Below are 13,475 nucleotides of genomic sequence, written 5' to 3'. Positions count from 1 at the left end.
TTGAGACATCAAAATTTGCTGATATTTTAGCATGTGAAACTTTTAGTTATGTACTCACCATAACTTCAGATGTTTGGGATCCATCTTGCCTACATTCTGACTGATGGGTTCGGAGCCGATCCCTCGGCTCCGACTCGGCACGCTTATGCCAAAGAGCGAAGTCTCTTATTGGCTGAGCTTACTATATCCCAGATGCACCACTACCAGTCCCCCAGATCTAGTTTGTCCGCATACATGCACACATGCACGCTCTGATTATATAACATCGTCAGATGAACAAGATAAAAACAGTAGAACTCAAACCGTTCAATCTCTTCTGATCTCCAAGGCAGGGGAAGGAGGGTGGGTATTAGGAATGTAGGCGAGATGGATCCCAAACATCTGAAGTTATGGTGAGTACATAACTAAAAGATGTTATGTGATCCTATCTCGCCTACATTCTGACTGATGGGACAGCGTCCTAGCACCTGAATCCTGGGTGGCTCACTGGAAAACACTCCTGAGTACCGTGGAACCAAATGATGCTCGTCCTTTAGATGCCACATCCAATTTATAGTGGGAAATGAAAGTGTGCGGACTGGACCAAGTAGCCGCAGCACAAATCTCCGATATAGCGAGCTTGGAATGAAAAGCTATAGAAGTAGCCATAGCTCTGGTAGAGTGAGCTTTGATAGATGTTGTAAGTTGCTTATTCAAAGAAGAATAAGCCTGAGTTATGCAATCTCTAATCCATTTGGAGATAGTAGCTTTTGTGATGGTTTTACCCAATTTATTGTCTGAGAAGGACACAAACAACTGGTCTGACTTACGAAGTTGCTGAGTCCTGTCTAAATAGAAGCGCAATTGCCTGTGAACATCCAATTTATGGAGAGTGTATTCTGCTTCATTGGAGAATTTTGGGAAGAAAACTGGCAGCTCTAGAGACTGTTGGAGACAGAGATTAGAACAGACCTTTGGGACAAAGGATGGATTAGGCCTAAGTGATACTCTATCCTTGTGGAAAATCAAGTACGGTGGTTTAATAGACAGGGCTTGAAGCTCTGAAACTCTTCTTGCAGAAGTAATTGCAACTAAGAAGGCAGTTTTCCAAGACAGATATTTTAACTCACATGTAGCAGCCGGTTCGAAAGGGGAAGATGTCAATGCATGAAGCACTAAATCTAGATCCCACGGAGGGGCAGGATGAAAAACTGGGGGTCTTAACAGACCCGCACCTTTAATGAAAGTTTTGCATAGTCTGCTGCTCATCAATGGAGGATCCATGGACTCGTGAAATTTAGAGATAGCCGCTAGTTGGACTTTAATAGTAGAGACAGAAGATCCTTGATTAAACAGGGATGTTAAGAATTTCAAAACCTCTGGGATAGGAGCAGTGATAGGGTCTAAGCCCCTGAGTTGAGCCCAGATAGCAAACCTCTTCCACTTACTGAGGTACAATTTCTTAGTGGTGGGTTTGTGGGCCGAAGATAAAATGTGAATAACTTCCGGGTCTAATGTGTGACTTCTGACTAAAGTCGGAAGTGGAGGAGCCAAGCTGTCAACTTCAAGGAGTGAAGGGACTGGTGCTGTTGTCCCGACTGATGAATTAATAGGTCCAGAATTAGGTCTAAAGTCCACAGATCGTCCACCGCATGTTTCTTCAGGTAAGGAAACCATACCTGACGAGGCCAGTATGGGGCAATCAGTATCATTGCGGACCCCAATTGAGAAGCTTTTTGAATGACTTTGGAGAGAAGTGGTATCGGAGGAAAGGCATAAAGTAGCCCTGTTGGCCAAGGTTGTGCTAGAGCATCCATAGCTGGTTCCCCTTGATGTGGAGTCAAGGAGAAGAACCTTTTGCACTTCGTGTTCAGTGGTGTTGCAAAAAGATCGCAGCACGGCGTTCCCCATCTCCTGAAAACCTGAGCTGCTACTGTTTCGTTTAGGGACCACTCGTGAGGAGAGAATTGTCCTGCTCAATTTGTCTGCCAATATATTTGATTTCCCCGGAATGTGGGTCGCTACCAAGAAGCGGTTGGTAGCTACAGCCCATTCCCACACCCTCATGGCCTCTCTGCAAAGGGGTAAGATCTGGTCCCTCCTTGTTTGTTCAGATACCAGACCACCGACATGTTGTCTGTGTGGATGGCGATGATGCCCTGAGGAAGAAACTTGTGTAAGGCCTGTAGGGATAGAAGTACAGCCCTCATCTCCAACACATTGATGTGGAGAAGAGCTTCGTCTGGAAGCCAGGAGCCCTGAACTAACCTGCCCAGACAATGCCCCCTATCTGGGAGGCATCTGTCGTCAGGGTAACCACTGGAGAGGGAATAACAAAGGGCTTCCTTGATTTAGATTGGATGTCTGAAGCCACCAGCGAAGGTCCCGTTTGCATGTTTCCGTAATCATGATGTGATGATTGAGGGGAAGATCCTGAAAGGACCATTGAGTTGACAATAGCCACTGAAGAATCCTCATGTGCAATCTTGCCAGAGGAACTAAAAGAACCGTGGCAGACATTGAACCTAAAACTTGTAGAACCATCCTGGCTGGGGCTTTGGATCTCGAGACCAGAGCTTGAACTTGGCCCTGTAAAGTTTGGATCCTTTCGGCAGGAAGAAAGACGCGCATCAATTTTGAGTCTATCTCTGCTCCTATGAACCTTATGCGCTGAGAGGGCAGCAAGACAGACTTTGACTAATTGAATGTGATCCCCAGGGTAGCACCTAGGGAGATGGTGGCTTTGAGGTTGTCCATTAGTAGATGCCTGGTGGCGGCAGTCAGGAGCCAGTCGTCCAGATAGGGAAACACTTGGAATCCAAGACTTCTCAGGTGAGCCGTCACTACCGCCAAACACTTGGTGAACACCCTGGGGGCTGTGGTGAGACCAAAGGGCAGAGCACAAAATTGGTAATGACTGACTCCCAGGCTGAAGCGCAGATACCTCCTGGACGCCTGATGTATCGGTATGTGATAATAGGCGTCCTTGAGGTCTATGGAGCACATCCAAACATCCTTCTCCAACAATGGGAGAATGGATTGTAACGTGACCATTCGAATTTGGATTTCGTGACGGATTGGTTCAGTCTGCTGAGATCCAATATTGGTCTCAGGTCCCCTGTCTTTTGGCACTAAAAGAACCTGGAGTAATTTCGGATCCGATCTGGTCTGTGGGGACCGGTTGGATGACTCCTTTTTCTAGCAGCTTTAAAGCTTCTGCGGCTGCAATTTCCCTTTGACTGGGTGGTGGGTCCGGGATTTTCTTGGACGGTGGTGGTGAGTATGTGAATGGGATGGTGTAACCTCCGGCAATGATCCGAAGCACCCATCTGTCCTGAGTGATTGACTCCCAGGCTTTTAGGTGCTTGGCAAAACGACACCCGACTGGCTCCGGAGCAGCACAGCCGGGCAATCCCTCATGATGTGTGGGAGGCTGAAGAGCCACGAAAGGACTCGCGGTCTCCAGAATTGCGGGGCCCTCTGCCGCCTCTGGGACGGCGTCTCCCAGAAAAATTTCCCCGTCCTCTGCCTCTGGAAGGGGAATCTTCCTGCTGTTGAGGAAAAAACTTACGTGATTTCGGAACCACATCTTCCCCTCCTTTGGCCTTGGGATAAGGCCGAAGGGAGTGGAATAACGGGCACCTATGGCAGATAAAGTTTTTCCCTCTTGCTCACAGCGGTAAGGGTGTCTTTAACCTTGGGTCCAAACAAAGAGGACCCATCAAAGGGAGCGTCGTGAAGGAAGACTTGAATGCCTCCGCAAACTGACACAAGCGAAGCCAGGCTTGTCTCCGTGAGCCACGCCTGTGCCTGCCGCTCTACCCGCCTTCGGCCGCATAGGAAATGAGCCTCATGGACGAGTTAGAAATTGACGTAAGGATAGCCAACTGAGAGCTAACCGACTGGGCTAGCTGCTCAGGTAGGTTACCCGAGAGGAATCTGACAGCTCCTTGACCAGATCCCTCTGAAGCCTGGTAAAATGTGCCAAATAATTCAGAGACCTTAAAGTAAAGGCCGCTGAAGTCAGGGTGCGCTTCCTGCCTGTCCATGCTCCTAGACTCCTTATTAGGAGGATGGACGGACGTTGAAGCCTCTGCCACGTCCTGTTGTGTAGCAGATGCCACCACCATGGCATCTACAGCCACGCCTTTAGTGAGGAACTCCTTCTCGGGTGGGGCAGACAAAAATTTATTAGGACGAGAAGGGACTGGTTCCACGGTATCTGGATGTTCCCACGCCTTCGACAAACTAAATCCAGAAGCTCGTCGAAGGCGGAGACACCCAGGAGGCGGAGGGCTGAGCCCCAAAGGCCTTGAGGAGCACTGACTCATCAGCAGAGGGGTTTGGATATCCAGCCGCCTCGTTGTTTGAGGATCTCTAAGATGTCTGCAAATGAGACATCATCCGAGGACGACTGGGACCCCTCCGCATCATCAAGATCAGTGTCCGATGTAATAGACTCGGGGAGTCCACGTGCTTCCTCTTGCACGATCTCTTCCTCGGGGTTCCTCCAAGACAACTCCGAAGAACCCTCAGGAGGAGGGAACCCCAATGGGGGTAACCTCAGGCCCAGGGGCTCCGCTGCCTACGGACAGGGGAACTGCCAAAGACCCAGTCTCCATGCCCAGGGAAGGTGCCGGTAAAGCCGGAGAGATGGCCGAAGACTTGGCCAAGGCACTCCTCATAGCCCTGAAAGCCGGACCCCCAGAATCCTGGGAGTGTCCAGTCTCCGGAGCCATGATAGCAGACGGCAATCCCGCAGCTGAAGCACCGAGAGGGAGGCTTGGAACCGAAAGCATAGGTCCCGAAACATCACCCCCGGGTCCAGCCGAAGAAGTCCGTGTACCAAACTCGGACCCGAAGGCCCGGGTTGGAGTAAGGGTCGGAGCCGACCCTAAGATCTCCACCGGCTCCAACAGCATCTGCTCCGGCGGAGCCGGCGGTCGGAGGAGGAACAGCCATGGGATGGGCATGGGCTATCGGCTCCAAAGCCAACTGGGTTGGAGCCGAAACAAATTTTTGAAAGACTGGGGACTGGAACAGTCTTTGGAGCACCCTGTCTATATCCGAATCCGACATCCTCGAGGACTTAGAGGATACTGAACGGGTTCGAGAAGGCCTCTCCAACGGCCTCAAAGGACTAGGGGACCGGCTCCGAGGCGACTCGATGATTATCGGCGCCGAGGGAATACCCACAGTAGATTCCATCGGTGCCGAGGAGGAGGAGTGTCTGAGCGGGCAACCTTAGTCGGCTCCGAGACCAGTGGAGCCGGCGAAGGTGACCGCCTCGATGCCCCAGCCATCGGCTCCGAAGCCCGAGGAGTCGAGACTGGTGGCATCGAGGCAGACCGTTCGCCTCGGCTCCAAGTCCTTGGAGCCGAAGGAGAAGCCTGCCTATGTCTTTTGGCGGCGGATCCGACGGACTGGTCGGAGCCGCCTTCTTTGGTTGGAGAAGGAGAGGGTGCTAGTGCTTCTTACAAGGAGGGTTTGATTAAGCCTTTAAGAATAAGCTTATTTTTCCTCTCCTGGAGGACCCTAGAGGAAAAAGCGTGACACACGCTGCATGACTCCTGTAAATGTTTTGCACCCAAACAATAAACACAGAGAGAGTGGTCATCTGTGATTGACATTTTAAAATTACATTTGGTGCATTTTTTGAAGCCCGAAGGCCTAGGATTTTGAGACATTATGACCAAAAATGCAGTAAGAACACACAATCCAAATTTAACTTTACTTAACTGACTCTACAAAAATCAGTTTAGAACTGCCGGTTTAACAATCCGAACAACAAGAAACTCAAGGGGATCTGAAATCCCAAAAGTTTGAGAGGGGTTAACTGACCGGGAAAGGCCCTACAGATAAGGGAGGCCTGAAATCAGCAACAACACCCAATCACTCAACAAGTTTCCACAAAAAACTTTCAATCACTACACAAAGCACAGAGTAGCCGTTAAAACAGCTTTTTATGACAGGAAAAACAATTTTCTGACATAAAAAAGTAAGTAAAATTTACTACTCAGCTCAGCCAGCTCGAGACCACGTCTTCGCTAGTTAGCGGCAAACGAGATCTGGGGGACTGGTAGTGGTGCATCCTGGGATATAGTAAGCTCAGCCAATAAGAGACTTCGCTCTTTGGCATAAGCGTGCCGAGTCGGAGCCGAGGGATCGGCTCCGAACCCATCAGTCAGAATGTAGGCGAGATAGGATCACATAACATCTGGCAATTCAAGGCTCTCATTGCTAAAGTTGCAGACGTATATACCTTCGTTCCCCATCTGTCTAATGCTCTGGAATCTCTGTCAGAGGGAACTGGGTTTTTTGCTGATGAGGCCTTAATCCCTTTGGGTCCCTGAGAAATAGTTTCATGGTCAGCAACTGGGCTTTTGTACAGAAATTTGTGAGAGTCAGGGACTCTGTAATACCTGTCAGGTTGACTGGGGCTGGGGGTAAGGAGTCAGGGTTTAAACTGGGTTCAGTGTACACATCATCCACAATATCTAAAACTGGCGGGATAGCAAGGGGTCTGTGTTGAGGCAATAAAAAGGAAGTCTCTGAGCCTTTTCTTGGATTTTGAGTAATCCTGGCCTTCCCAATGGAAATGTTCCCTCATGGTATGTAAGGTCTCCCCAAAGGAGTAAGCCTCACGGAGAGGCTGATGGAATTGATTCTTCAGCATCAGAATCCTCATAAGGGTGTAAAGAATATCCTAGGTCCAAGGAAGAGTCTGAGGAAATGGACACCTGGTCGGAAGATTCATAGTCTGCATCCTGTCTGGGCCTTTTATCAGGAGGGGGATGGGACCCCCTGATCAGGGTGATTAGGTCCTCGGCCATTTTTAGCATTTGTTTCTTAGGCATGGAAGCCTGTCCTGGAGAGAGTTGTGTCTGTTTCTTTGCTTTTAAGGGAGGCTTAGACTTAACAGAGGGTTTAATGGTTAACTGGGTAGGTCTGAAAACACCCTCTGCAGCTGTGGATTGCTCAGCTACTTCGGTTCCCTCTGTAGGGTTAGGATCGGAAAGCTGAAAACCTAGTGTGTCCGAAGGCCCAGCCAGCTCCACGTGGGAGTCGGAGGTGGTCTGTGGTTCTGTGGAAGTGGTCGCCGGGGGCTGCGTAGGCACCTCGCTGAAAACCGGAGAACTGGCGACCGGCCTAGAAGAGGCCTCGTCAGTTTTGGGCCTCGGATGCCTGTCCTTGTGCTTTTTATGCATTGCAGTCATTGGTAGTTCCGACGGCATGCTGTAATTGAATTTTCTGCCAAAATAATGTCGGGCAAAATCAAACAGACATTTAATAGTGTGCTTGTTAAACCTAGCACAAAACCGACAACCAGTGACGTCGTGGTCAGGGCCTAGGCATGGAATATAATAGGAGTGGAAATCCTTATGAGGTATTTGCTTTCCAAAAGAAATACAGTTATTAAATTTTACTGACATCTGTCTGAGGCAAGAAAAAGATTCGGAATGAAAATCTCAGGAGTCGGCCGACCGGCACTTGCGAAGTGCTTCTGCTTCGGGCACCGCGCGGCAAGAAAAACTGAAGAAAATGGAGTCGGCTGCATCTTCGCACTGACGTCAGGGAGGAGGCGACAGCAACCGACGCTGGATCAAGACTTTGGAACTCAGGCCAACTGGGGAACTGCCTGATGGCAGGATAACCCAAGTGTAATGACTGCAGCAGTGTAACACGATGAACATCATGACTCATCAGATAGTAATAAACCCTAAAAAAAAAAAATTCCTCTTCTTTCCTAGAACACTGGCACAACAGAAATCCTCCTTTGCCATCACCGCTCTCAACAATACCATCATCAAAGCTGAACCTCATACCAAACTAATTGGCACCATAATTGACGAACTAAAACTCAACCAACATATCCAACCACCAGAAACTTGGAGTACTTTCCAGAAATCGGAAATTCCTTACACCTACCTCCAAACTTTCTCTGACTCGGACAATCGTCTTACCATGTCTACTTTATGATGTCACTATCCTTACTAATATTAGTCTACTCTACTGCCCAAAATAAAACAGCCAGATTTGCCAGTAACCTTCCTAACAATTCTCATCACTGTCTCGCCCTAAAGAAACATCAATGGATTGAATTCTCTCAACTACTACTTCAACTACAATCTCTCTCTTCCTGCCCCTCCCTCACCAACCTACTATCTTATTACAGCCCCCTCCAACACATCCACACAACTGACAAACAGCTTCTTGACATCTACAAACCCAATAAAAACATTAGAAAGTCCCTTTACAAGTAGCTTAAGTCTGGAACACACTCCCCCTCAATATAAGAAATATCTCCCAAAAACACCAGTTTAAAAGAGAATTAAAACACTATCTCAAAAAAGACTTGGTCCTGCCTATGCCAAGCCCCCACATGACATCACTACTGTCTCTACATCCCCTCTTCTGGACTAATTGTTCTTCTATTCTATTAGAATTATCTCCTTCTATTTCATTTACACTATGACATATAATTCAGTGATTTTACCCTCTTGCATCAAAAGGATGGAGCTTATTCCAATGCTTTAACTCTTTCGTTAAACAACTGAGTGTACCTCTTTTACACTGTATACTTTTGTAATGGAAGTTTCATTGTATTACTGAGTTTCTATGCTATAGACTGAAGCTTATCTCCTCATGTTATGTGATTGTACTTCTGACAGTTACTGTTATTGTATGTCTTTTGCATGTCTGTATATTGTTTGAAGCTTTTCTCCTCGGGTCTCCACTGAAAATGAGCCCTTGGCTCAGTTGGACCAACCTGGGTAACAAATGTCAAATAAATAAATAAATAATCTTGTTAATATGGTTTGATTACTTTTATATAAATGTAGGTTTGCCTATGTCACTAGTGATAATTCAATAAACGTGTTTAAAAACTACAAGGATTTTATTCCCATCTTTCAAAAACATGTCACTTGACCGGCTACTTTAATGTCAAAATGTACTGCATTTAAACTACTCTTAAAGTCTGGCTCATGGCTGAAAAGAGTCCAACAGCAACCACTTCACTAAGCCAGTTAAATTAAAGTTGGTCTCTACTTCAAAATGAAAACAAGCTGCCTTACTCCTATTTAACTCTGCCAATAAAATCACTGATACTAGGTTTGACCACAATTTCCTGTAGGTTTGTGTCTACCACTGTATAACTCTCTTTACATTTGCTTATATTTAATTATTATATTACTATGTTGATATGGTCCATTCAGTAACAGTTCTCTTACCATGTCATGAAAATATAAAATTAAATAAAAAGTACACTGCTTACAAATACTGTTTTACAAACAATGCCTAAAAGTCTCCCATGTATACAATTCAACAGACTAAAAAGCAGTCAATGAAGTTAAGTCTCAGGGCAGGATCTGAGTCAGGTTTCACAATCAGTACAGGAAAACAAAACATAGGACTGTAACTGTTAATAACTGCAACCAGTATAAAGTTTTAACCCACTGATGTCTGACTTTTCCATAGGAGTCTTTCACATTAAAAAAATAAAACAAAAGCAGCAATACAAAGCAGATAAGTTTTAAACATAGACAAAAAAATTTCAAAAATAGCTTTTGAGAAGACGTTAACAACTATATACCTTTGATTTCTTAAAAAAATATTAATATTAATTTTAAATCTGACTGTTATAGAAAGTCAGCACTTGGGAGGAATAAAATAACTGAAAACAAGAAGTAACTTCCTTCATAGAGCAACTATTTCTGACAAAAAGCCTTCTGAATGAGAGAACAAGCTGGCTTAACTCCAGTTACCGTTCAAACATTCACCTGCATGCAGCAATACACAATGATCCACAATTAACAAACTTTTGTGACATCATCCAGCGACACTAAGTGGAATCTGGGAGGGGACTATTTCTAATAATGCAGACTACCAGTGATAAGGACTGCAGTTAGGCTTGCATCAAGTTTTATCCGTATCAAATATTATTACTAGTAGAACGGGCAATTCATTTTCAAGGAAAAATTATTACTTTTTCTATACCTGTTTTACACTGTTTAGGGTCAACAGGTAGCTGAAGGCTATCCAAGCAAGACGCGGGTATAACACCACTCCTGGCTGGGTTGTCACTTCATTGCAGAGTGTGAACGTGCACATACACACAGACACACACACACGCACACACACACACACCTTAAGAGGCAAATTTATAGAGATCTCCAACAAACTACCTCTCTGTCTCTTGCCTTTGGGGTAGATTTAAAAAAGGAAATATCAGCGAAAATCCAAGTGGAGACCAGGATATTTAAACTCTTCATACTGGGTACCTAACAGAGAACCACACAATACTGCCACCAAATTTACAGTGCACACATGGCTGACATACAGGGGCCAATTTAGTCTTGGAAATGTCAAGACAATGTCATTGAGTTTCAAAATATATTATAAACATACAAGAAAGCAGTTTGGCACACCTGTCACACTCATGAAACTATTAAGAAAAGCTATAAAATAATAGTATGAAACCTGGTGAAAACATTTACTTTTATGTACTCAAAAAGTAAACATGTACTGCCTTCCAAGGTATGCTTGCACAAAGTTACAGGGTGTATGGTTGATATATATCTTCATTGCAAAAGCTCTCAGCTCTTCACCTCAGTTAAGTCAGAACTTCCATACCTCTTCTACATCCATTGCTGGGAGCACTTTGGCTGTACAGGAATGATGGATGTAGCGAACAGAAGCAATAGAGCCCAAAAAAGCAATTCGTTTATGTTCCCTGTAGTGGAGATTAGCAATCATTTTCATCACTTCATTGGATGATGTCAGTACTGTTTCAGCTGAAAAGCACAAATTAGACACAGGTAACTTAAAATCATGAATAGTGTTCCTCAGAATGCAATGCAAATGGACATAAAGCACTAGCAAGGTACACTGCAACACAAGCAGAAATATATTGAGATTGTACAATTCACTCTCATTACATAATATTCAAGAACACACCACAACGGTGCACAGCAGTCATTCTCTCACAAAAATGACAGACATTTTCTTGTCACAGGACTGAGGAAATACAAACAGACTTTTTGGATAATTTATACCTTGCCAGTACATACTCTTTCAAGGAGACTATTTGGGATGCATTTGTGAAAACCCATTAATTAATCATCCAGTTCCCATATGCAAGAAGACAATATATCACAATGCTTAATTTGCCACCAGAGTCTATTCCAGAGGTGGGAGGGCACTGCAAAGTGACCCTCTCTTGCCACAGTATTTTATTTATTTGCTGATACAAATTTAGATCTCTCTGTGTGGTATTTGTGGAGGTACTAGATTTGTTAAGATACAACATATCCAAGACCACTTGACCCCTAATGGCACAGAAGGCAAGGCATAGAACTTCCCTCAAAAGTTTATAATAATTTTTCAAAAGCAATTTCACACAGTAAACATGAAATTTACTTTCAAGATTTATTCCTATATAACTCATTCATTTAAAAAATAGTGTATTTTTAAATAAATGAAATGTATTTACATTTCTTTCCTGTTGGTGGTGCTTTGTGGTTGACACAGATACTTTTTTCTCGAGTATGTGCACATACTGGATACTCTAACATGCTCAGTCTTCTCATGGAATAGCGCTGCAGCTTCTGTCACCTTCTTTTCCCAAAACAATTTTGGAGATATCCTTGATACAACTAAGGTTACTTTTATTTTCTATATTGTGGCTCTGTTATGCACCTAAAATGCATTTCTGTTTTGGATAGTATCTGTCCTTCTCATGCAGTATGCACTACATAAAGATAGCAAGTCCACACTGTATACAACACTAAGAATGGTAAAGCTGCTACACAATCCAGTCAATTATTTGTAAGTTTTCTTCTTAGAAAGTTCTGGATGTTGTATCCATACAAAGTGCATTTCAGACAATCACATTACAAGAATTATAAACCTTTAATATCTTCATTGTGTAACAGCAATCGAACAAAAATGGAAGCACACTAGAACTATATTCAAGTAACACCCACTAACTGTATACTTACTCCATCTCAGAACTACCTAGATCGCTGTAGTGGTGGAAGGGACCTTGTACTGCTACAAGAACCTTTCCCACATGAGCATACTTTTTAGCGAGTACATCACACAGCTGCACTTATTTTGTTTTTAGCAAAATCTTGCAATACTATTCACAGCATAATGCCAAACAGTGCAAGTATCCATGCTGGAGGACTGCTAATCCATGCTGGAGGACTGCTAATAAATGAATCATGTCTAACACAGCAACCACAAAGGCTGCCTTGTTTCCAGATTGGCCATCTAGCTTCCAGCATTTTGGTAAATGGGTGAACACTTGTCCTAATTATAAATTTATATACGCCCTTAGCTAGCACACTTTTTAAAAATAAGCAGAAAGAGCATTAGCAGTCCTCGTGAGTGTGTGCTGACAATGTTTTAATACAACTGTTATACAAAATAGCAAAACAATGGCCAACCACTCTGACAAGGTTTGATTGGGTAACTATTAAAAATCAATATCCTGAAAAGAGACATTCAACCGTAACAGCTGGCCTGAAAGAAGTAAACATCTCAGAAGACAAGAGGACAGTTGCTGAGGTAGAACTGAATGGGATGGTGGGGACAGAAAAAATATGGGGAACTGGAGGCCTGTTAGCTTAACAGTAGCAGCGGAGAATGTCATGGTGAAAATCTTGAGGGGAAGAATCTGGTAGAATCTCTAAAGGAATGCAATCTCCAGGATGGCAACCAAAAACCAACATGGGTTCACAACAAAAAAGAAGCGCCAATCAAACCTGATCCAGTTTTATAACTGAATTACAGGAGAATTTGACAAGGGAGCACTGGCTGATGTAGTCTGCTTGGAAGTTGGAAAGACCTTTCCTAGAGTAAGCTAGGACATTATGAGCAGGCAATGGAAGCATTTGCATTCCTTAATAAAATTATGTTGATTAGGAGGATATATGAGGGACCAGAGGCGAAAATTAAACTGGGTGGGGTCCTCTCAGATAATTTCTGCTTGAGCACAGGAACCAGGCAGGGTGTCCTCTCTCCCCTTTGTTATTTGTATTACATTTAGAACCACTGGCAAAGAAAATAGGTAACTCAGAAATTCAAGGATATACTTGGTATAGTAGTCAAGAAAAGGTGGCTCTACTTGCAGATGACATTATTTTATATCTGACAAAACTAGAAAAGGTGGAATATTCTGAGATAGTTTCAGATCTTTTCTGGATACAAAATTAATGAAGCTAAAACAAAGGCAACAGAGGTACATTATGCACCCACACATGAACTGGTTCAGCAATATCCACATTTAAGGGGATAATATAAAATGAAGCATTTAAGAGCATGGATTAAAAATGATTCTGATGTGGCAGCAAATGATATGTGGGAAGAGACTAAACAAAATATAATACAAAAACTGGGAAAATGGAAGCTCTGTTATATGGATATGGATAGTAAGATACAAGCAGTTAAAATGTTTTTAGTCCCATTAGTCTTATACACAGGTCAGGCAT

At 44.1% G+C, this 13,475-nt stretch overlaps 1 protein-coding gene across 1 annotated transcript in view; it reads right to left on the bottom strand.

The window, feature by feature from the left end:
• The window catches only part of RADX (RPA1 related single stranded DNA binding protein, X-linked), an 804,920-nt gene that overhangs the window by 368,984 nt on the left and 422,461 nt on the right, over positions 1 to 13,475 (bottom strand). The window contains exon 9 of the mRNA XM_044057246.1: positions 10,615 to 10,775. Coding sequence (XP_043913181.1) covers positions 10,615 to 10,775 — 161 coding nt within the window. The remainder of the gene's footprint in view (positions 1 to 10,614; positions 10,776 to 13,475) is intronic.

Source organism: Protopterus annectens, chromosome 15.part0, assembly GCF_019279795.1.
Source record: "Protopterus annectens isolate FY-2018-M chromosome 15.part0, PAN1.0, whole genome shotgun sequence".
NCBI classification, from domain to species: domain Eukaryota; kingdom Metazoa; phylum Chordata; order Ceratodontiformes; family Protopteridae; genus Protopterus; species Protopterus annectens.
This window is presented reverse-complemented; position numbering and strand designations above follow the sequence as displayed.